The following is a 25,345-nucleotide window of genomic DNA, read 5'->3' on the forward strand; positions in this document are numbered from 1 at the left end:
GCGAATCCGGAAGTATCATATCTTTTTGTTTCCTTCATGAGAGATAAAGCAATCGTTACCAGAACAGTTTTATAATTTTTTCTACGGATTGATGAGTGAGAAGCGATCCTCGGTCTTCGAGAATGAAAAAAACGCGGATGATCGCGTAGCTAGTCGGAATTACGTAAGTTTTGGAGAAGATGTCGCGCGGACGCTAGTGGAGAGAGTCATGCAGGGGGCATCCTTTCGCGGAAAGGCCAAAGAGTAGAGAGACAGAAGAGAGGACAAGTAATTTCCTTGGGACAGGCGTGAGCCGAATGCAGAAACCTTCGGCAAATGGTGCGCCAAGGTGCGAACTGGGCCGAGAGGTGGTCCGAACTAAACTAAATAATATTGATGGCCAACGGAAATTGAAAGCCGTTAAGGTCTTGAGCGCTGCGGTGCCATAGCGGCGTTACTATGGTTGCATAAATAAGACGCCGTGCATTAGGATTAGGAAAGACCCCCGGAATCCCGGTTCCCCTCTAGAAAGGATATGCCACTTTTCGACTCGGTTCGGAGTCATTTAAAGTCATCGATCATTGGCGATTTGTGAAGGTTGTGTAGCATCGAATAAATTCACATTTGTTTTAAGCTCTTTTGCCCGAACCTGATCACCTCGTCGCATCGGGAAAGGAGTCTCTGATGAGTGAGTGACTTTCTTGGCAGAATTATTTTAATAGAGACAATATGACGTTGAAGGGAGTCACTGAAGTACCGAATCAATGGAATAGTCATTTTCGAAAATCAATTAAGGCCACACAAGAAACCTATTTTGAGGGTAATGCATTATATGTAAAATGGGGCCAAAACTGATGAAAATTAAATCTGCTTCACCTGCTTCCAAAAATGCCGTAGGTATGTATAAAAACGTCCTCAATGATGCTTGTAAAAAAAAAAATGTCCTTGCAGAACTTCTAATTTAATACATCCGTTAATCTGACCGTAGGTACTGGGGATTTTTGTAGATGTCTATTAAAGATCCACCATGGATGGAGTGTTTCGTTTGGGTGGCAACGAAATCAATGGGAGACATCAAACTGATGTTATTTGATAGTGAATAATTCTACAGAATTAACTGATAATCTGCTGAAATCTTACATGCTTTGTAATTTTTATTTTGGAGTCAAGCGTCACACTGATGTCTCAGATGATTTTGTACATGATGTAATGTATTCATAAGTAATTTATATATTTTTTCTTTTCTATGTCATATATTGCGTTATGTCTTCTACAGTTTTAAGTAGTTTGTGTAGTCATATGTGTATATTCCATGTTTTCATTAATACGTGTATTTGAATAATTATATAGAGATTGAGAGTCTCCTGTGCGTATTCCACATGAATCAAAAGGAATAAATAAATTTCCATTTCTACCAATCAGTTGTTGAATCAAATTTTCACTCCTTGACTCCCCAACAATACCACGCACACTACTATCAATTTATTTTCTCAAAGTATTTCACCCCGAACAACGTTTCACTTAGAGCATCTGTATCCTAATTGCCTCACTAACTCTAGTTACAAGGTCACTCATTCCGTTAACACTTTTTCCGGCTTGCCGTAATTCCAGCGCGAAAGGAATATTCGATAATCCGAAAACCAAAGGATTCCATAAAACAGGGGGCGGGGGGGAGGGGGGACGAATAGAGAAAGGTAATTGATTCGCCTAACTTTTTGAAGAGGTGAGTTCCGTGAGTGAGAAGGTAACAAATGTGACAAACTTTTACGAACAAGGCGAAATTGTTAGCTTATGCAAATGCGAAGTCAGATCGTGCTGATGTATAGGGTAAATGCTGAAAAATGATCGGCTTAAAAACGCGGCCGGAGTGTACAGGCGGCGATAGGTGTCCCGGCGAAATGTGTATAAACCGTTTGAATGTTTCAACTTTCTCGACGATACGAGGAGCGGTGTACCATCCACGTCGCTTGATCCGCGTTGATAACAATTATCTTCGCGACCAATTGCGAACGAGCCAAATTTTTTCTCGCAATGTAGATACAACGTTAATATTCTTCGTTATTAGTTAACTCTGCAATGAAATTACCTTAGGCGCGTGGGACATTTGCCGACATTGAGTTGGGACCGTCTTGAATAAAACTTATGAATTCCAATAATCTTCTCTCTGATTTAATAACGAACGGTATTTTATTGAAGAGGCGTTAAAACTTTCCGCTGCAGGCAAGGAACGGCAACGTTAATTCACCATCCCACTGACCTTAATCCCTTCTCGGTATCGCTTCGCTAAGATTCAAGATTATCAACGGTGCACTGGTGATTCATCACCATCCTGCGAGTAGGTAGCAACGAGCGAACGGATGAACAGTAAGAAGTTTTCTGATCGAAGATAGCAACTCCATGCGGCCGAAAAGATTATCTCCCAACTTGGATCAATTAGAGAAGACTGAAGGGACTTCGTTGTTTTCTCTCCGCAGAAATTCCGGTAGGGATTTCCGGCGTTTATCGTGGCAAAAAGATGCGCAGAGTGCACGCGTGTTACAGATTGTTTTTATTAGTTTGCGTTCTCCATAATATTATAATATAATATTTGTAGAGCGAACCGGGGAGAAAGATGAGAGAAGAGTGGGGAGAATTCTTTTGATTTGATTAATATCAGCCGACACACGCTTTGTCGGTTAAACGAATTTTCGGAGGCTGGTTTTTTTCCTAAGCGAAAAAAGCAAAGCGCTGCCGCAAAAGCACCGGAGAAAGGAGCACACACCTCTATCCTGCAACGCCTTCCACCACGTTGTGCTCAGCCTTCATTATTCCCACAATGGTTGAGGCGCGTTCGTTCACGTGCGCGCTCACTGATGCACGCTTAATAATAGAGGGAGTCGGGGTATAAAGCTCTCTTGAATCCGAGAACGTGGAGAACCGGTAGGAAACGAGGAAGAAAGACGGGAGGAGGGAAGAAATTAAAAAAATAACCGAAAAATGTGAGAGAAGATCAACGCCTCTTTTTGATCTTTTAGCGACCCCTCGGTTTCTAATTCCCCCACCGTCGACGGGAGTCTGTGTCGTTTTTAATCATTGTCGAGGAATGTTTGCACGTATATTCAATCTCTTGTGAAAATCCTCACGAGTCTTCTCGTGTGACCTGAAAAAATTCTACAACGTCCTGGTGCTTTTCGAATACGTATATATACTTGTATTTCAACGAAGAACATTTGTTTAGAACGGCGATTATTAAGATGGGAAAACTTAGTGCCGGGATGAATGAAAAATAGGTTTCGAATTTCGATAATCCAAATTGCACGCAGAAGGTCACCAAATTTTGATTCATAGTATTCTCGAATTGAAAATATCAACCATTTCAATTCGCACTCGTTGATTTCAAGCCTTTTGCTTTTTGGAATTTTCACGTATTCAATGAATTGAAAGACAAAAAGATTTCTGCTCATTATCAGCTAGAAAATCATGAATGTAACTCTGATTGAACTGTAATTTTCATCGTTCAATCCGTTGACACAGGAATCCTAAAAGACTGATTTACCAATTACTCAGTTTCCTGCTAGAATCTGGCGTTAGCTAGTCAAATCAGTTGAAGGTGTTGTTCTAGTAATTAAGTCGGGGGTGTAAGACGATATCCCAGAGCCCACGAACCGGGTTATTTCTCCGTGGGGTGTCTCTTGCGTGCCTTGTGATTGACGTGAAATAATGAGAGACGTTACACATAATGGGTACTGAGTGGATTCGGTGCTAATTATGACCCATCGTATGATTTTTTACAATTCCCTGTGTCAAGGGTATTTTTACTGAAAACACCAATGCCAGGGCGAGGCCATTCGGAAATCTGTTCTACCAGTCTGATTCGCTAATTCTTGATCCAGCTCCAAAGGATTTGCTATTCGTCGTGGAGGCGAAATTAATTGGCAACACATGACTCAGGCTATGATTCGCACTGAAAATGTCTTATTTCTGATCAATTTTCATAAGATTCGTCGGATTCGTTGATTGAGGCCGTGCCGCGATGCCGGTACGTTTATACTTGTACGGCGAGATCTCTGCTCGAGGTTTCATTAATTGGCAGTGGAAGAAAGGAGATCGGATCGCGATACGGCCTGCGAAGTTATGACGCGCCTCTAGGCCGGCGTATCGTCTAACTCTAATAAAATAACACCCGATTTATGATCGGCTCATATTTCAATTTGTTCGCAAAGAAATAAAACCACGTTTACGGTTTATCGACTTGCAGACGCCGGCGTTGTTCGAAATCTGACCTATTTTCACGGGTAATTGTGCAGATCCAAGAGCTGTACAGCCATACCCACACAAATCGAAAATAAGCATCGTATAAAATTGTCATAAATTTCGATTGCCTTCCGGTCGGGTCCTTGTCGAACCTTGTCCTCATCCGATATTTGCACAAGCATCCCAATACCACAATCTGGACTCAGTTTCCGAGTTTGAATGTATAAAATATTTGACAAATAGACATTATATACTCGCGGAAGATTTTAAGGAGGAAGGCCACTGTGATGGCCGAGGAAATTACCGATTTTTAAGAAACTTTCTTCGCTGTGATAACTAATTAATAAATACATCGGATTGTTGGTATTTTATTCAGTGTATATTAAACTTGTTTCATATAAATTAACGAAGTTTCGTACAAACGACTAATCAAAAAATTACCCCTCCATCGAAGCAGAAAAATCAAAATGTAAGAAACGAAAATACGGAATAATCAAAATGCTGACGATTCCGTTTTTTTACCTAGCTATATTCTCATTCATTCCAGCATCCTATGCCTTGACTATTCGACAATTTAAAAACTCGATATTGTGATTCACGTTTTTCCATTTCCTGCCCATCGCCATGTAATCGTTTCATACGTATTTCTCAACCGTTTCAGCAGCCAGTGCTCCTTGAGTCAATTTCAACCCGAAACAGTGACTCGTCAGTGCTCGAAACCGCGCGTCTCGAGTTTAACATGTACAATTCGGAGACGATCAGACGTCGCAATAACCGACAGGGGTCAGTGTGCCCAGGTAACGATGTAATAATCCAAAATGGACAATGCTGCATCTCGGAGATGTCCTCCCCCCTATCAATTACAGTCGGCGAGTAGGCCGCGGTCGGAACAGTGAGGTCTTAAGTCTCTGCAGGTCTTAGCTTAAGGTGGGATTATGAAGGTAGACTCGGAGCATCGAGGACGGAGAAGTGGGTAACGTAGGTATCTGCGAGCGGAGATGGGTTTACCGGAGAGGGCTGCTGAGCTCCGAGACGTCTTCAAATATTCAGCACCTTTAAGAGGCCTGGGACCAACAGCCTTGGAGGACGCTTACAACCCGGCTACCGAAAGGCTGCATTCGATATCCTACGCTAATATAATTAACAGATTACCGTTGTCAGGGGTTTCCGGGATTCGAACCCCCTCGCGGTAATTAATCCTCATTTTTAGGGATGATCGCAAAACCGGAATGCTACCCTGTACATACCATATATGCCTGTAATATACTTTCAATTCAATTTACTTTGGAATTCGTTCCAATTCTTTGTACGAAGGTAACTTTACAAACTGGTTTTGCATGTTCCCTGTTGTTATTGTCAATTATTATTCGCACGGAAGTGATCAAGCCATTTCGTCCTCTCACTTTACTTCCAATCTTACTTTATTAATTGAGCTGTACTATGTCTGACTGGATTAGAATAGTTTCATCAATGTAATTCTACTTTTTCACCCTATATTTTGTATTTTCAATTGTTTTCCAAATTAAATTACGTACTCTGCGTTTATTCTGTTCTGCGCCTACATTACTTTGTAATACTGTTACCCAACTACATTCCAGATACGGCATTTTGTCGCAACCTTACATTTCCAATTTGTCGAAATATCGCCATTACTCACGATCAACAAAGATCGACATCGAGTTAAGTTCATGGAAATATCGTATCCCGAAAAAGCGTCAAACGATTCGAAGAACGCGTCCATGAATTTCAATTCAAAAATCAAGTATTCGGTCAAGATTTTCCTCCTCAAAACTTTTCGAAACGTCCAGAAGTTCCCGTTACTGAATTTCTACCAGTTCAGCTTCTGAATAACTTGACTGATCATTCTTAGATGTACCATTTTTGATATATCCATTCTTTGCAAGTTTTCCGTTGCAGTTCTCTGAATTTTCATCACCGCGCGGTGTTTGACAAAAGCCAGTGGAGGATACCTCAAGCAGCTTGGGGCGTAAGGTATCGCTTTGAAACTGTAAGAATTCACCGCTCAAGTAGATGGTTCGGAATCTTTTGTCGCGTGGTAACGACTCGCGAGTAACGATAAAGTGGCCAAGTAAGGTTCGTCCTGTGACCCGATGCCTGTGCGTGTTCGTGTTTCTCTGTAGGAAAAAAATATAAGCGTATACACAAACACGCACACATACACATAGACACGCGTATATACACCCCTGTATGTATATGTGTGTGTGTGTATATATATATATATATATATATACACATATACATACAGGGGTGTTATACTATATATACATATAGTGACGCCCTTGCTTTGGTGCACAGGGCCTGACGCGTATTCGGCGATATAAAAGGAATCCTGAGGTACAATGGGAGAATCGCTCGAGAGCGCCAGTCAGCCGACTTCCGACGATCACCTCAAAGTATTTCCGGTTCCGGCGAAGCTGCGTTTCAAATCCACGGATAAACTCAGACAACATGAAATGCACAAGGAGCAAGATGAACAGCTGTTAACTTGAATGCGGAATACTTTGGTGCGATCGTTAAATTCGAGCGTCACTACACCGCGTTGTATTCTGCGTCGGATATCGCGTTACCGCTTTTTATCTATTTTCATTTATGAATTTCTATCTCGACGATAAACCTGGTTTTACTTGGCTGCACGCGTTAAGTCGTAATTCTGTTTCATAAAGCTTCTTCTGCGAAATTGTCGACGGTGACAATCTGTTGCGATATCGCCAACGTCGACATCGTCGATTCTTGACTAGATGCGTACGTCAGTTAGGATTTTCATTTTTATACAACAGAAACGGATTTTCTATTGTAATGTATTCGCTAATTAAGGACAAAAAAATTGGTGTAACACTCTATCACGACTTGTCTTTTGAAGGTGACTAACAGGGTTTATAAACAATCGGTTCAACTTCCGAAATTTTATCTCTAATGTGATAATCCAGTGGCTTGGCTAAAAAATAGTATGATGATAAATCTGCAATTCTACGAACTTTTTTACTACTTTATGATTATAACAATCTGAAAAAGAATAGAATATTATAGAAATAGGTACGTAAAAATTTTATTGATATGATATCGATTCTTTTTCAATTAGTTTAAGAAATTAGGCTCCTTCTTCTTCTTTGTCAACATACACGTCACGATTAAATCTATATATTTTTTTTCGAGGTATTCTCGAAGTGAAGAAAGAGTATTAAATTCCATCTCGGAGGATTGGCTGCGAGAATGGGGAATTCGTAAGATTTGAAATCCTTGGCAATTTCACGTATGGATAACATATTTCATGAAAATTAGTATTGTAACGAATGGTCACAAACTTGCGAGGTTATAAGAAAATATAAAGCCATTGACACTGCCCCAGTACAGCTTTTACACCGGCGGTGGGATAATTTGATCGATTTCTCTAAACATTCACAATTCCGTAATTAATGCTGAGCTAGCCCTCGGAATTGCCACACTTTTGGCTTCACAATGCCATACTGGAATTAAACTTAACTTATATAGTTACCTGCACGCACGACGTTCTAATTACCCTCAACCACATTATACAGTGTGTATACTTATACGTATGCACATTAAGTGTATAAAACGCACGGTATGTATAGTGGACCGGAAATATAGAATCGAATAAGAGGTACATAACTTTTGGGATAAAAAAAGAATTACATTAGAAATAATTGCGAGGCGAGGAAAAGTTCAAGGATCAGGTGAGTCGCGCCGAATACCTTCCTATGTTTTCGTCTTTTTCTCTGTTTCTCTTTCTCTTGCTTCATTGAATTAGTATTCGTTTTTAACCCACACTTACATTTTTAATCCCAGTCGTTTTATTATTTTAATTTTATTTTTATTCATCTATTTTTATTCTTATCTCTTCTTCTGTTACTTGAGTTTAATTCTAATTTCAATTAGGATGTTTGGTTTTATTGTACTTAATACCCGTACACATTCATATGATATACATATGTATTATCTTATGTACAGCCGAAGGGGACTTGTCCCGTGACGAATAAACGCTTCTTCTCTCTTCTCTCTCGTTTCTTTCACATTTTTCATTCTTTCTTTAAATCAGTCATCTCAAATGCTCTACAAATCGTTCAAGGCATTAAGGTTACAATGGGATGGAAAAAGCTACGGTGACGATGCTCTCTGTTGAGAGTGAGGTAAAAATCTCTGCCGAAAAACCTACACAGAATAGATCGATACTATATGCATCAGTTTCATTATCTCGTCGGCCGAATGTAAACAATCAGTGACCAGCGATAATTATTTAAAAATCTGTCAATACGGAAGACTAGTATAGAAGAATAAATATCCAACGTCAAATATCAACATCCGTGTCGTTTTTTTCTATACCTATCCGGAAACTTGCGGATAACGAGATGTTGGACAGAATTCTTAACGGCAACCTCGAAAAGTTGTGTTTGAAAAAAAAAACAATTCAAGAAATGAAGAAATTGGAGAGACAGATCCGGAGAAGAGCATGAATGTCGTTATACGTGTGTACCAAGAACAGTAAGAAAGGGAGGTAGAAACGTTCCACGGACTGCAACAAGAGCAATTTCTAGTGGCTGAAACTACGGCATTGAGAAAGCCGGTGTGTGTGCTTGCAAGCTTGACTTTAGTACGGGTTGGATGAGAGAGACAGAGGCGAAGAGGGAGAGAGAGAAGGATAGTAGGGTGAGAGAGGGGGTAGAGAATGGGAGAAGAAGACAGATAAAAAGTGGGCTTGGTGGAGGGTTGGAGGGGGGCGAAGAGAGGGCGCGAAATTCGGCGCAGGCGGATGAAATGGCCACGTGAGCCCGCGAAAGCGAAGCGGTGAACAAGCGACGCGCGGCGTCCCGACGCTCAGTGCCGCGCGCGACTTTACACGCGACGCAGGGGTTCGATCCTCGAGGAGCTTGAGGAACGCGATGAGCTTATCGCCGGCTGTAGGGGAGGCATGGAAAGATGTTTAGAGATGTTAGAAAAGCAGTAATAATTAACAATTTGCGAGAGGATTGCCGGCCGTTGATTAAGAGGAAAATTAAACAGAAACGAAAAAGAAAGACTCGAATCGAAAAATATTTTTTTGACAACTCGACGACGAGGAGATAATTTTCATATCACGCACGGTGGGAAATATTCACGGGCGATTCGGAATGCTTTGACAGATATTGGATGCTTTTGATGGAAAGTAATAATTTCGACGTGGATGTAAATCAGGAAATTTTTAACAGCTGAGATCAATGTGCGGTAGACGTTATTTCTCTCATTGAAATTGTTAAAACCAGCTGCTTGTGATGTCGAGCAAATGATTGGTTGTCGATATCTTCACGTAGCTATTGATTGATTTGAAAATCGTTTGATAAATTCCGATATGAATATTTTGAGTATCAAGTGGTTATGACAGGACCCTCTTCTTTTCTTATTTTTCTTCTTCTTCTTCCCCACCGCATCTCCGACGAAATTGGGATAAAATTTTTTACACGTCCGTTTAATACACGTGTGCAGGAACTTCAACGCGTGGTTACGTGACGTAACGTTGAATCTACGCGATCCGTTCCGAAACAAAATTTGAATGTGTAATTCGTATTTTAACATACCGCACTATAATACATGTAAACCTCAGTGTTCATCGGCAATATTCCAGAATCTTGTAGGAAAATATAATCTACGAAAGGAGAGACGAAGGCGTGCTACCCAAAGGGAATGTAAAATTAGTTTTCCGCGTAAAGAGGATAATAATCTTGACAGCTATATTTTCTAACGTGAATACGATTTCGGTTTTAAAATTTAACGAACGACAAAGATGTACATGTATAAGTGTGTAATAATGGTGGAAATAAAAATACGATTAAAAACTTAAGGGGGAAAGAAAGAGAAAGATAAAACATATGAAAATAGAGAAAAGTCGACGTTAATGTGTACGATACAAGTAAATCTAATAGTCTGATGTGTAAAGTCAATTACGAGAACGAAATTATTAACCCTAGAAAATAAGGATGTTCGTTAGAATGTGCGAAATTAACGGTTATAACCACAGCTTGAGGATGAATACGCTCGATGTATTAACGCGGCTTATAAAACTGTTCGTAAGTATATGGTAATCGGGATTAAATTGAATTGAATTACGGAGAAAAAACAAACAAAATTCAATTTCATCCGCGACGGAGTTGACTGAACGTATTAAACGAAAATATTGATCCGCATAGAATTAAACATATGAATATTATACTATAACAGGTGTATTGTAAAGAGCGTTGAGTGTTTTAGAGAAAATAAATGATAAAAAAATGTGTAACGCATAAATACGTGACAGCGTGCCGTACAGCTTATCGCTATAATATATCATCATTGTATAAAACAAATATTGTACACATATCAATGAAGTTTGATGTTAGAGAATCGCATACGTTACACACAATAGTACAAGTTCACAATAAAGTATAGAAATTCTAATCGCAATATATGTATAGTGTGGGATTAATTTACCGGGCGAGAAAGGTGAACGAATAAAATAGATCGGAAAATCGACGTATCGCGAACTGAACGTTTATTTTGATAAAATCGATCAGACTATCCTTAAAGCTTGTCAAATGGCTAAAATTTCTCGAATCGAATCAAAATATTGTTACGAAAGGAAAAACTAAGTGGGAAGCGACCGCGGTGTCCGTATAACTAAATCTAATAAAAATCATCTGAAAAGATAATAATTCAGCACGTGCCTTACGACACTCGAGGCGAGAGGGGCTCCGTTAATTCCGTCTGATACCTAGAAGATGGACACCTCGCCGACTCTGAGCTTCGGAGGCTCGCGTGCTAGAACGGCACTTCTAGCGACAACCGGGACCGGAAGTGCCGACAGGCGGGTCGTCTTTTTGGCAAGCCAACCAAACACAGGTGGACATGACACGAGAACGTGGCCTCATCAATGGTCGCCGTACATGGTTAGTCTCAATTTTTACCTTGTCAAACGTTTCTTATCCTCCCTTTCCAATTACGTGAGAAAACTTTCCTGGATCCGAGTCCGGAGAAACCGAAAGGGCAGCTAAACGCCGCGTGTTTCAACGGAAGGCACTGACGAGGATGAGACCCGGGTTGACGAAAGCTCGACTTTTTGGAACACCCTGTAAAAAATTCACGCCGTTAGCCACCCCACCTTTTAAACATGGTTCTAAGCGAGACGGTGTCACACCTTTCTCACCGAACGGCCTTGACTACACCATCAAATTCAAACTGGCCCAGATTTAACTTGAGATTTTCAACGCCGTAAACACGTATACGGGCACTCTTATCCCATGCTCTCAACGGAGATATCCGCGATAGATTGTTGGTTTGAAATTGAGAATACACAATACACGATCCGTTAACCTCTCTAATCCCCGTTAAGATACAGCGGAGGAAGCGATTTTGGTTAATGGTACAATCGATTTGGCTACTTGGAATCCCCAAAGATATACACACTATGATTGAAACTGTTGTTCGAAAACTGCTCGTGACCTTTATTCCAAGGTCAACCGCGGTGCAACAGGAAATGCACTGCATAGCGTAGAATAATTGCACCTCTTTTAAACAAGCTAATCTCAATTGATCTGGTTCTGTTCTAAGCAAAAACTACAAATACATCAAATTCTACGATGGAAATTGAGGAAAAGAGGATAGCCCGCGTTTGTACTTTACATAACGATGAAATTTTCAACCGCGTTCAGGGCTTACGAGCGACCGTGCGGTGGTTTTAACCGAACTGTCGAACGCGTGAACGTATAATCCCGATTTTCGACGTGACGCCGCGGTGATGCAGTGATATAATATGCATCGCGTCATAGCGAACCGGGCAAACACTATTCGTATACGTAAATCCTAATCATTATCATCGTCCGACGGTGCGGCATGGCGTCACAAAACCTGAATGATCAGAGATGTCAGCCGGCTATCAGCAGCGCCGCGGAGTCCAGTCATGAAGCCCTGAACCGCGGGTGCTTGTGCCAGTGTGAAGTGTCGGAACGTTGATGGTTGAATATCGCGAGGCCAGAGGTTTGGAACGAGTCAGTTCTGAATAGATTCCGATGCATTCGGCCCATCCAGCACAGCTATCATTCGCATCGCGAAACGTGTCAGTGATCCGATGATAAGCTCCATTCTCCGATTTACCAATCTCGTCAGCTTCTTCTTTCTCTCTGCGGTTCCCGACTCCTTCGCATGCATATACTACTCAGAGGTCTACGTTAATTCAAATTCAAGAACAAAGTTCTCGCTCAACGTGACAATTCTTTCGAATTGCCGTATAGACTATGACTGACAATAAGTGTTATCGTAATGAGGCACGCTGGCTAGATTTGTGGTAGAGTGTCATTGTGAGTGTTTTTAGAATTTCTCATACTGGCAGTTGGTTAATATTTTTGAAATTCTAAACTACATTTAATTAACTACGACGCAGCTTATCCAGCATTTTTTGTAGTCTGATTAGACAATTGTTCGCGGAAAATGGTGAAAAATTTGTTTTTATGAAACACCCGTTGTAGTAAACACTTTCGCGAATTGAATTACTTCCAAATATTACTCTTCAACGTGGAATTGGATTGTTCGATAACGAAGTTTGAAGAGTATTGAAACGCACAGTGTTTCATTACAAATTGTAATATAGGTGGATAATCGCCACTCTCGCCGCTCAACATCGAGAGTATCTTTGCGGAAAAACACAAATGGTTACACGGACGACGAGGAAAAAATTTCACACGACAAACGGATCCCAACGAGAGTTCGGAGTTGAGCTTACGATCAACATTGTTAAGCGACTTTGCAGGTAACTCGCTACGATTATAGAATGTCCAGCAGGAAAGCGCGAGCGTAAAAGTAGCCCTTCCACCAACCGAGACTCGGTTGCTAAACGAAGGGTCGTAAAATTTTCCCCGCTTCTAAAATTCGGTGGCAGGAGAGAGTCGACGTCGTGGGATTTGTGCAGGCGTTGCATTTGCCCGTTTAAACTGATCTCTGTATAATTGCTGCAGCTTTCGCGAGCTAAAGTATATCGTCCAAGATACAACGAGTTTAGAACCATGTGCCCTCAACGCTGTCCTTGTCTCAGCTTATTTGGATCTTCTTCTCGCATCCGGATACAATTTTCCACGACCATATGCTTGACAGTAGTCTGAAACATATTATTTTGTGGCCGAGAACTCAAATCGTCCAACCTTGGACCATTTTACTTGGGTGAGATTTCATTTCCTTTGGGTAATGACGAGGTCATTTCAAGGGGCGATTCTACCTGATTGTAAATTTCCATGCAGTGGAAGTGCGGACGCGTTGTTAATGTTTGCAGTCACAAATGTTCGTTCGCTATTTGTCGAACAACCGATAAAAAACGGGTCAATTTTTTAATCACAAGTAACCTTGATATAAAGGAGTTCCAACCGCATATTCCATACACAAATTCACTCTAATTCTAATAACAATGTTTTCGGTCGAGGAGATTTCGGTTGGCACAATTGCGTATGTTACTTTAATTTACGTTTCGATGCACTGTATCGCATGACAGATGTTGTCGATAATATCGAAACGCGTGACTCGCAACCAGACGCATAAATCATGAAGCACCGAGAGTCGTGGAATGGTGTACAAGAACTTTTAACACCTGACACTTATTGTCAGCACTATATAACGCGAGTAGGCAAACATCATAGAGGTAATCAAAGATAAATATTGTTCGCAGGAGATAGCGGAATTGTGTAGTGTAGGTTTGAGGTGTGCAAGAGGGAGTCTTATAAAGGTGAATTACAAGCTTGTTTTTGCTAATTGCTAATTAACTGGGTAAATTGTCTGTAGGTAATAACTAAAAGGAATGGAAGCAACTTGCCGGGACGATGTTGGTTATCTTCCTTACGACGCGACGACGAACCCAGGGAAGAAGTTTCGTCATGTATCTAATTGTAAGTCTCAAATTCGGTGCATTGTTTGAATTTCAAAGAACTATCAAGTGAGAAGTACAAACTAATCCGATACTCGCTTTCAATTGTCACGCGCCGTCCACCTCACTTTAAGCACTCTCTACGTTTTTTTTAGTTTTCAATTGGAAAATTCAATTAGATTTGTTATTTGATGAGGAATAATTGGATCGCGAAGATTATTAGATTGCAAGAGGGTGCGACTAGTTCTTACAACGTCGAAAAATTGACGGGACGAACTTGCTTTGATTCTACTCTCGACTGCTTCAAATGCAGGGCGACACGAAAATATGTAAAACGACTTTTCTTCAAAATATTTCCATACACTTTTTGCCTCAGATTGAAAATTTCACCTATGATGCAGAGGGGGTGAATCCCGCCTTCGATGATTCTCACTGTTGTATCTCACTCTTGTAATAACAAGATATGAGCTTCCAGTGCCTGTACATTCATGTTCAGCATACCCTCGAGAGATCGAAAACAGGGGATAGATTTACTCAGCGGCAGCATTAGATCGGGGTAGAGAGAGATTAGCTCTGGGAATGCGAGTCGGGCCCAAAGGTGTTCGGTGGTGGTTGGCGGGTGTTGCGTGCATTGGGCGAATAAAAGTTGAAAATAGAACGTGATATTTCAAGCAAGATAGGCGGAAGGAGCGCAGCGGATGACATCTCGAGGACTAGACATAACTCCTGGGCTCGATTTCCCTCCGCGGTAAATCAGGCTCGGCCCTGGACATTTTTCCATGCTTTTCCTCTTTTTCGGCTGCAAGACTTTTCTCAAACTCCTGACCCGTTTCCCGCCTCAACCGCTTTTTGCAGCTTCATCCCTCAGCCCTGCGTATCGGTGGCCCCTCTCCTATATCACCGCGTATCAACTGTTTTGTCAGTTCTCCGAACCCTGCGAATATAATATGGGAGTTCCTTTTTCATTAGAATTATTATCCCGGTACAAAGTCACCCCAAATTTCATCCTCTCGCTTGATTTTTCCACCTTTCGTCTCTCTCGGTTTTTCACCACCGCGGCTGATCTTGCCGAGGGGATTTCAATTATCGCGTCGACACGATTGCTCAGGTGCTAGATGGATCGGCATTTGCATCGGTATAAAACCGCCTCTCTTCCCCTCTTGCCACGGAAATGGGGAAGGGGGCGAAAAGCAATTAAGAGGGCAGAATTAGGCATTTCGAAGCAATGATCGGTGCGGGATACGGGAGCACTCGGTATCGGTGGAGTGAAAACGCTAACGTGAGCAAACAATCATCAATCTCTGCTTGTCCCACGTGGCACTACTAATTCAGTACCCTTGTCTCTTGTCTCGTGTCTCCTTCTGAACTCTGTTCACTCTATACTTTATTGGCTACTATACCGTCCGGCCTTTCTCGGAACACCCAGCGCTACGGGTTTGGATTAATAGCTGCCCATACGTCACGGTTGAAACCAAATCGAGATCTAACTTAGATTGCATCGTCTCTACGGCCTGCGGTTATAAGACGTACAATAGACGCGAAAGGCAAAAAAAAAAAAGAAATAAATACAAATTTTTTTTCGAAATATATCATATACGAGTGTGCAGCGATACGTTTGTTTAATTTTTCTGTTTTTGTTACATGCAAAAAATACGCAGGTACGCACAGTCTCATTCGTCTTGGGTTTTTAGATCGTTCCAATACGCCTCTACCTTTAATCGAAATTATTCATGGAGCGTACGCAGTCAGACAGAGAACGACACATATACAGGCATAATATTGCAGTCGGTGTTCGCATCTTCTGCACGGATAGGGTATACGCTTTTTCTATGAGCATGGGGTATTTTTAGACCGCAGGCTCGCAATCCCTCATGAATAAGTTTTTTGCCCTAGTACTATTCAGCTGGTAAATTCGTTGGAGAAATAAGGATCACGCACGAGGGTGCCGGAAGTTTAACTCGATTCTGTTTCACCGAAGCCATGGATTTTTCACCCACATATGTGTGTTACACAATGACTTTTATCCACGGTGGAATGATACGGAATTAATAAAGATAGAATTATTCAGAGAATGAATCCGTGAATGCGAGATAAGTGAACAAATAAAAGCATTACAAAAATCTATAGATTCTCACATGATACTCATTCTAATAACATTTATGTTGCAGAAATGCTGTTTTGCGCACTTTTGTCGAGAATAAAAGCTAGGAAAATGTGCAACCCTTTCACGCCCAGCCCTGAGACTTTGATGTTAATTTTATTGGTAGAATTCAACGTGATCCCGAGTCACGGGATTGCTCGCTATTTCGTAACGAGCCTTCGCGTTGTTTGAAAATGTAGTAACACAGCCGCGCTTTCAGCAAATGACTGCAATTCTACGAAATGACATCAACTGATCCAACTTAACAATATACGATAAAGTGCACAAAATGAGTTCGTTACTACGTTATGAAAATGCAAGAGGTACAAGCTTTAACTGCGGTCTATTAGACCTTGTAGGTATGCCCGTCATTACGGAGAATTCCAGTTTTGGATTAGATTGAAAGTAGGAATGGGTCCTTTGAAGTGTCGCAAACGACCTGGTATAATCGTCTTAATACCTCTGTAAAGTGCCTCGCCTCTATGAACTCGGGCTCGTCTACGTATAAACGCGTGTCTATCCAAGTGTATGTGAATATGTGTGTATGTACACCGGTGAGCTTGAGATGAGACAGGTACATGATAAAAAAAGCAGCACATGCCCTCGGGATGAAGTTCTATCCACTCGTATCGCCGCCTCTCAACAGAGTTTACACAGATTTTCTGATTTTTGGTTTCCATTAGCGGCTTGGCCGGAAAATTTTCTAGCTATCGCTTTGAAGAAGATGGATCAAAATATCGGTTTGCATAAAAGGCACGTATCGTCTAAGAGGCGAGGTTATATGTTTTTTTTTCTCGCGAGGGGATTTTTATCCTCCGATGCAAGGTATATCGATTGAAGCAAATCCGCGAATTTTTACGAGGAAAATAACGAAAAATGAAATTAAATTATTGATACACGACACACGTTCGTTCACGTTGTACGAATTCTTTTCCGGTAACTTGAGTAAATATCGTAAATAACGAAGACGACGATAACTCGTTGATGTTATTTGAGCAGTGTACACGCGTGATGCACAGATGGATACATTTGCACGTATATACGCCTAGCGCTCTTTCGATAATGTGCACGTGAGGAGAAAAACAAGCGTAGAACCGAAAAACGAAATATGCTACGGAAATAAAATAATGACGGTAGAAAATCGCGTCTTATCGCATGCTTCTATTTATTGTGCACGCCTTCGATTTGACGTTGACTTAGGGTCAGTGCAATTTCCGACTCGTAGGTACCGATATCACAACCTTCGTATGTGACATGCTGCGAGAACTGACGATCGTAGAAAAGGAAAACATAATTGCGTTTACAAGTGGAGTTGCATTCACCGTCACCAAGCTGGCCCTAGCCTCGTAACTTTTAGGTGGCTGCAGGTACTTGGAGGATTAGTAAGAGACGACCACCCTCGGCAAAGGTCGTTGGAAAGTTCTAGGAATAGTATGGTCGATAAATGTCTCTGTTTTAATTTAATTTAACGCGTTATAACCTGAGGCGGTTATTATACGGCACGATATGCCTATGAGATAACAAACACTTGAATGTGATTTATTGATATGGCCGTACTACAATGCAATTTCTAGAGTACCGCGCAAAGTTCTCATTTTACTTACTTTTCTAATAAAACACGCAAGGACCGGCTTTCCCTACAAGGTAAATCGCGCGAGGCTGCAACGCGTTACATCCTCCACGATACGGTGATAAAGTTACAATACGAATAGTCGGTATCGTCATACGTTCCACCTTAAGCACTGCAATCTGCGTAAGTCAATTTGACGTACCTAATAATGTAAATCCCACCATGATTCATACCACGTTTCGATACAGAGTTTATCACCGGGTTACAGGCATATATAATACATACGCACGTTCTTCTTTCAGCGATTATCAAAGAATACCGTAGACAAATTTTCCCGGGAAATGGTTATAAAAGTTCACGAGAAAAACGTTGTAGGAAACAGCGATACTCCGAGCAATCTGATTTTATTTCTCTTCAAGCCATGTGGGCATTGATTCGACTTGCCCGGTCCTTTGAACACGGATTAATCGCATCGACAACAAGAAGGCATGTGCGGTACGTAGTCGGGTTATTCGGCGTCAAATTTTCCCCACCTCCAGTTTTCGGGGGTAGATTTCGCCGGAGATGTTTCCGGGCGTTTCACGGTCGTATATAAATTTCACCCCGTCGAGTTGCAGTCGGACGGGGCGAGACGCTCTGGCAGCCGGGGGGCCTCGACTAATTCATGGAAAAACGCGCGGAGAGCAGCGTGTCACCGGTCGTTAATTTCCCGACAGGCAACGGGCGAGAGGGTCTGCTGTAAGAGGAAAGGTTTACGCGCTCGGATTATATCGCACAGGAAACCACCTTCCGTGGTAACTGACCTCGCCCCGACTTTTCCTCCTACGGTAAAAGTTGTTGCAGACGTGGTATCATAATTCATCAAGAATCGCTCGATTGCCGTCGCTCCTGCTGCTGTAAAAAATTGAACGAATGTTCAGATATTGATTGAACAGCTCGGACAACCGCCAACTCAGAAACAAATGGATCTGAATGATTGAGCACGTCGCAATTGGACGGATTAATTGATGACCAAGCGGTGCACAAGGTGAAGAGGAAAAGGGAAGAAGAAGACCACAAAAATTCATAGTTTCATTCCTAAATTTTGCTCGATTGAAATTATTACGGTCAACGTTTTACTTTTTCTCGTTTGAACGCGTCTCTTTACTTTTTCTCACCGTCTCTCTCTCTCTCTCCCTCTCTCTCTTTCCGTTCATTCTATCTCAGTATCAGTTAGAAACAATTTATCACTCTCAGTTTCTTTTGTCGTAAGTTAATCAGGAACTGTACTGCCGTGTCACGTAGAAAAACAATGAACGAAAGCAAAACGCACTTGAGTTGACCGTTCTGATACTATCGCACTGCAAAAACTGTACAACTTCTGACTGTCACGAAATATGCTGGAGATTTGAAGGAAACGCCGTTGCACTTCAACGTTCAATAGTTTCAATGTAAGCCGACACCTGCTACCACCAATTAAGTAGCGTGTTTCGTGCCTCGGTATACATATATCCTCTTATTCTCTCACCGTTTCCACCCCTTTATTTCGTTCCGTTCCATCGCGCTTTTGGCTGCAATATATTCGCCAACGTGTCCTGCACGTCTCACTGCTTCGGTTTCCTGCCGTTGTTCTCGCTCGGTTCTGTCAGAATTTTGACGTTCTGCATTAGACCCCGTCAATGTTTACGGCATTTTCGCGTTTGTTGGTTTTCTTTTTCCTCCTTTTTTTCTTCTCCCCTTTTCCGTACCGTGAATTCAATTTAACGCTTTTGTCACTTATCTCACCTTCGAGCTATAGTACAGACATTTGGTAGGGATATACAGACTTCGATAGATGCGCCCTACACCCCCCCCCCCGTATTCTCATTTTCAGTCAGCGGGGGGAAAAAAAAATGCGGAAGAACCGTCTATGCGGAATGAAAAGCGACGCTCGACACACACACACACACACACACTCCTTTTGATAAGCGAAAAATGTCGCGAGTGTATGGCTTTGACTAACGAAACGTACCTCAACTATGATCGAGCCCGACGAAATGTAGACAAAAGAATCAAAATTCACAGGGCATCAAATTATTGATCCATTGACGCAGTTCGGGGAAGGGATATGAGATCTCGTCGAGACGACCGAGACCACGTCGACTCGAAAGCTCTAATTGTGAATGCAAGGGGACCGGAAGTGATCGTTCGCCTGGCGAGCATGAAAGACAATGGGTGAGCATTTCGGCGTGTTCCGGACACTTGTCGAAATCCGCGGAAAATTGCACTTTTCGATAATGAGGGGCGACGAGGGGGAAGAAGAAAGGGCGTAGAGAGTGACTGGTCCGGCGGATTGGCATTCCACTTTTGGTAATGACGACGCGAAACCGGTGCAGTTGCGAAGTTCCGGATACTGACTGATCCTGAAAAACACGAGCATCGCGTGTGGGAGTAACGTTGTACCGTTTATCGGTCGCGGAATAAGCCGCGAGAAATAAGCATCGATCATACCGAAACTCCCCCTCTGAATCCCGGCCGATCGGTCGCTTTCCGGAAAGTTGAGTATCAAGGGTTTATCGCGAAACTTTTCCGTCCCGAGCCCAATTCTTCTTTCTTTTTTTTTTTTTTTTTTTTTTTTACCCTCGCAACCTCCGCGACATCGCTCACGCCACCAATACTACACTACGCGTTCGATACATTTTCTTCCTTTTTTTTCCCCCCATGACGAACGTTCGTTTCATCCCCCGCATACGATCGGATACCTCCTCCGGCTCGCATTTGTAACTGATTATTAGATCGGCGAACATCGCCGCGGTTGCAGCGTTCAATTTCACAGACAGAGAAACCCTCCAGCTTCAACCCTCCTCTACTCTCCGCGCTTTCGAGCCAACTCTTCCCGGTCCCATCTCGAGGTAACGGTTCGAACAGGGGGCTTTCTTGGCAAATGGGTCTCCGCTTTTGCCAGCAGAAGCTCACCCCTGGGCATCTTTTCCGGCTTATTTCTAAGAGCTAAGCCTTTGTACTAGCTTATATACAATGTTCTAGCACCGAGGGGGTTGTATTTCGAGTAGTCCAGTGTGGGTTTCGGGAAGGTCTTCACCGATCGAAAATCTTTGTTCCTACTTAGAGAGAATGTCTTAGTATGAAACAGCAACGGAAATTCAGCGTAAAACTCGAATGACCGGTTTCCTTAACCCGGTCCGCGTGCATTGTTAATCCTTCCTGTCGCAGTAGGCTGATCCTGATTGTGTCCGACTGTGACCTCGCATATTATAATGCATGACATGGGGTAGACTATTGGCTTCGAGGGTGCGAGGTTCGATGAATAAATGAGCAACGGAGTTGAATGAGCGGGAAGCCGAATGTAGTATATTGTGTTACTAGTGCGGAAAATGAGCGATTTCCGAGGAGTGTGAAGTTTGCAGCGTGAGTCGCAGAGGCGAATGCTGTAAAAACACGAGTCAGACATCGTCCTTCCGCACGAGTGACACACGTTATATTTATCCAAAACCTGTGAAGGGAAATTTGATTTGAGAACTAAACGAATGTGATGTAATAATTCAAAATAAGAATAGGAAAATTAAGGAACCTCGCATTCATGAAACCTAACATAAACACGCCCGATTGAACTGAGCCCAATGGCGTGAAGTCCGTGCACAAAGTTCATTTATCGGAGAATGCGCGTGCGCCAAGAAAGCCTTCATTTCATTTTACCGCACGCTTCAGAAATGGCGCACTTTACGCACGCTCCACAGACTTCGAAAATCTAACTTTTCACGCATGTGCTGGAAAGAAAATATTTTTCCTTTAAATGATGCCGGTTTAAGTTGTCTCGTGTTTACATTTTTTTATTTATTTTTTTTTTCAACAAGCACACGCGTTGCGTTCGCTGAACGCGGTCGGCTTGTGTATGCAATAAATAGTTGATATGTCTGCAGGCTGACTCCCGTGGAACAAGGGGAAGGTATTCCAAGGGTTAACAGATGATGCGAGGCACGAACCTCGGGCATTAAGCTCCTCAGTGATTGGCCTAAGTGATTTCGGAATAATTATAATAATTTCAAGATACGTCACCTCCTATCGCTAATGAGCCCTATGGTAACGACTGACCATTTATACAAAGACCCTGATGTATATTCCCGCGCTGAAAACAACCGCGCAGCTGTCAAAAAGCGCGGTTTAATCGGCAAGGTAAACGCCTCCGGTTTGACACGAAAACCGTGTGTGCAGCTGGTTTGAAGCAAGAATTATGCGGCAATTTGGACGCTAATCTTCCCCTGAAACTGCACGAGTTTCGATTTTGCCGAAAACGTGGGCATGTGTGTAAAATCGATGCGGCACAGAAACGTCGCCCAGATATCCAGACGGGTTAACGAATTTATCCGGAAACCACTTTACCGTTTGAATCGATAATTGACACGGAACGGACAGTCATCGTCTATCCCTGTTCGTATAATTGACTCCGGAGTCGTAACCGGCGAGAATTATACGACGAAATACCACTCTTGATCGTAAATTTCCTGACGATTGTTACCCGTCGTCGTCGACGAGCGAGGGTATCTAAATCTCCGCTTACCTTCGTTTCATGTTACTGATTAGCTGTTAAAAAAGTGACCGGCAATTAGGTCCACCGTTATTGAGACGTGTAATAAATTCACGGTATAAGAAAAAATTCGCGTACACAATTCTGGCGTAGTATTTATTCGCAACACATGCGAGACGTTGGAATAATTGCTAGGTGACGTGATTTCGAAAGAATCGATATTGAGAAAGTCAGTTGGGTAAAAATCGATACCTCTTATCAATCTTATTGCAATATAGCCGTGGATTGAGTATTTATCAAATTCTCATACATTCGCGAGCTATGAAGTTTTCTTTGAAACTACGAAAAGGTAAAATACTGGAATTGTAAACGGAAGCGTAGATACCAATGCTTCGTTTCAAATCGCTTCAGAATCGTTAAAAATCCAACAGATTCTTTCGATTTCAATCCACGATGACTGACTTCGTCATACGAACACTTGTTCATCACATTAGCATGGATGAATTTTACAATACAGCACTGATTTCTATTACAATCAAGAAATGGCAATGTTTAAGTAGTCTTCCGAGTAAGATGAGCCATCTTAGAGTAAAATCGAACGAGTCTGATGGATTTTGAATAGTTTTGAAACTGTTTGAAATTAAGCATCGATCATATCTCGAGCTTTCGTTTATAATTCCGATATTCCGTATTTTCGTATTTTTCAAAAGATCTTCGTAACTTTATACGAATATAATAATGTGATAAGTACTCGGCGCAGATTGAATTAATAAAAAGTATCGGACTGCCGACACCGTTTACACGCTCCTTGTATGAAAAGCACCACTTTTTCGCGGAGATTCTATTTCGGCGTCGGTCGTCCTCTCGGCAATACCGTCTCCTCTATCCCGCCCCGAAATTCGATGCCGCGATCGTTTCGTACGGGTGTCGGAGGTGGAGCAGTAAATCAGTCGCGTGCAGGCTGGGTTACTCGACTAGGACAACACGTCCCTGCCGTCTGTATTCACTCGTCCCTTTTCCCTCTCAGACTTCGTACCTTTCGCCTTCGTTCCTCCCTCCTCCCAGACACCGACGCACACTTACGCCGATTGCGAACGTGTTACCTGTACACATTTGGCATCGTACGGTACGGGGAACAATGCACTCGGGTCGAACCAGATTTATATCTCGATAAAATCAAATTCAATTTAGACCGAAAGTTTTCAGAATAATTTCTTCATACGCGTTTCCTTTCGGCGATGGGTCTTTGGCGATTAAGAATATTGCAATGCAAAGATTGAGAAGAAAAAATTTGAACCGAAGTAAAGAATTACGTGAACAGACCGGCTCGTAAAGATGTAATTGGATCAAGATCAAGTCGCTTCGTGCAAAACAGATACTTATTTAATGTTGCACTACGCATATATATTGACGGTGATTTATTTGATCCTGATAAACTATTTACTTTTTAGTGCACAAATAGTCGTTTGCTTCGATCACGTACATTTTTTAACAGCCTACGAAAACTCATATCGCCTATAAATTCGTAATTTTACGTTGTATTTTTGTCTGCATTCTTGATATGTTGCAAAAAAGAAACAAGGAGAAATATTTCACATAAGACGACCGTATGGTTCTACACAATCTACAAAGTCTTCACGTGTCAGCGAGGTATAAAGACAGACGGCATGAAGTAACGGGGAGATTGAGGGAGGAACGATTTATTTTCTTGACTTTAACCACCTGCCACTGCTGCCACAAATCATAATAACGTCAGTCTTAGGTTAGTTCCGCTGTTTCTAATTAGGCTAATGTTTGTTCAACAATTTCTTCGCTCGCCACACCCACGCAGCTTCTGTAATATTTTATCGGGAAATTTTCACAAACAGTTCATCGCAATGATTTGTCATGCTGTGTGCTTTGATACCATATACTCGTATACTTTTGCCACGGTGTTTAGTTTTGGAAATAACCCGCGTTCTGGTTTTCATTTTTTTTTTTTTCTCAATTTCGCGGCTCAATTATTCTCTCATCCGATTAGGTACGTAAAAATGTTTAAAAAATTGAATGAAAATAACGAAAAGTGTGAAAACCCCTGACTGGTGTGAAATAAATGATTGATAATACACCGATTGTTATCAAACGGTGTACAGGGTGATATGTTTATAAAAATGGCTCCACGAAAACCAGCGTGTGGTTGGAGGGAAAAATGGCCGGCAGGAAACCGCAACCAGGAGCGACGGGCGGCGTTACTTTCGCTGCCGGCCATTTGTCCGGCCAGCAGTTAGCTTTCGCCTCTTATACCTACCGACGCGACGGTAGCCTTTAATTTTCACTTCCTTCCTTATTGTTGCCCGATGACTTTCCCGAGTAATAAGCCTTTGCCATAAAAATTGAAAGAATCTGAATATTCCGTGCTCGCGGTAAATTAAACGAGAAGCCTAAACACGCATTCGTGGCGGCGCCCCACGTTGTTAGCGAAAGAAAAGCAGAAGAAAAAAAAAAAGAAAGTGAAACGAAGCAAAGAGCGGGTGGCCAACTCGAAAGTTTCTCGTACTCCGCTCCGCCTGGTGAACTCAATATTTGTAAATCGTTAATAAATGTTGCACGATTTTTGAAGGCGACCGAAATTTCTCTGCGGATATAATACCTACTTGTGATATCTGCTCCTCGTACACTCGAGATCGCATATCATACAAGTTGGTTATGTTAGGCGAGATGCCAGAGCCTCTGGAGAATCACAGGATATATCCCGGGAGGGTCGTACGAAAAGCCTGGCGGGGTTCGAAGAGCAGAAGAAGTAACGATTTTGGAACAGATGTAGGTACGGGTTTTAAGGCTGGCGGGTGGTTTTCGAACCGGAGGGACAAATTTCCAAAGTATACGTAAGTATAACGCTGAGATCTGGTTCGGAACAATTCGTCAAAAACTAAACAGTTGGTACGAGGTGAAAGAAAAAGAAGGCGAAATTTTTACTCCTTTTTACCTCGAAAGATCGTAAATAATTCAAAGGAATAGGCAAACTTCGCCAATACGTCAAAATATCATCGAGGG

General features: G+C 42.1%; 1 protein-coding gene across 1 annotated transcript in view; it reads left to right on the plus strand.

The window, feature by feature from the left end:
* The first annotated feature begins 9,080 nt into the window (after positions 1 to 9,080).
* Scgdelta (sarcoglycan delta) overlaps positions 9,081 to 25,345 on the plus strand; it is a 169,735-nt gene continuing 153,470 nt past the window's right edge. Inside the window, exon 1 of the mRNA XM_046632617.1 lies at positions 9,081 to 11,144. Coding sequence (XP_046488573.1) covers positions 10,977 to 11,144 — 168 coding nt within the window. The 5' untranslated portion in view covers positions 9,081 to 10,976. The remainder of the gene's footprint in view (positions 11,145 to 25,345) is intronic.

This window comes from Neodiprion pinetum, chromosome 6, assembly GCF_021155775.2.
Source record: "Neodiprion pinetum isolate iyNeoPine1 chromosome 6, iyNeoPine1.2, whole genome shotgun sequence".
NCBI classification, from domain to species: Eukaryota; Metazoa; Arthropoda; class Insecta; order Hymenoptera; family Diprionidae; genus Neodiprion; species Neodiprion pinetum.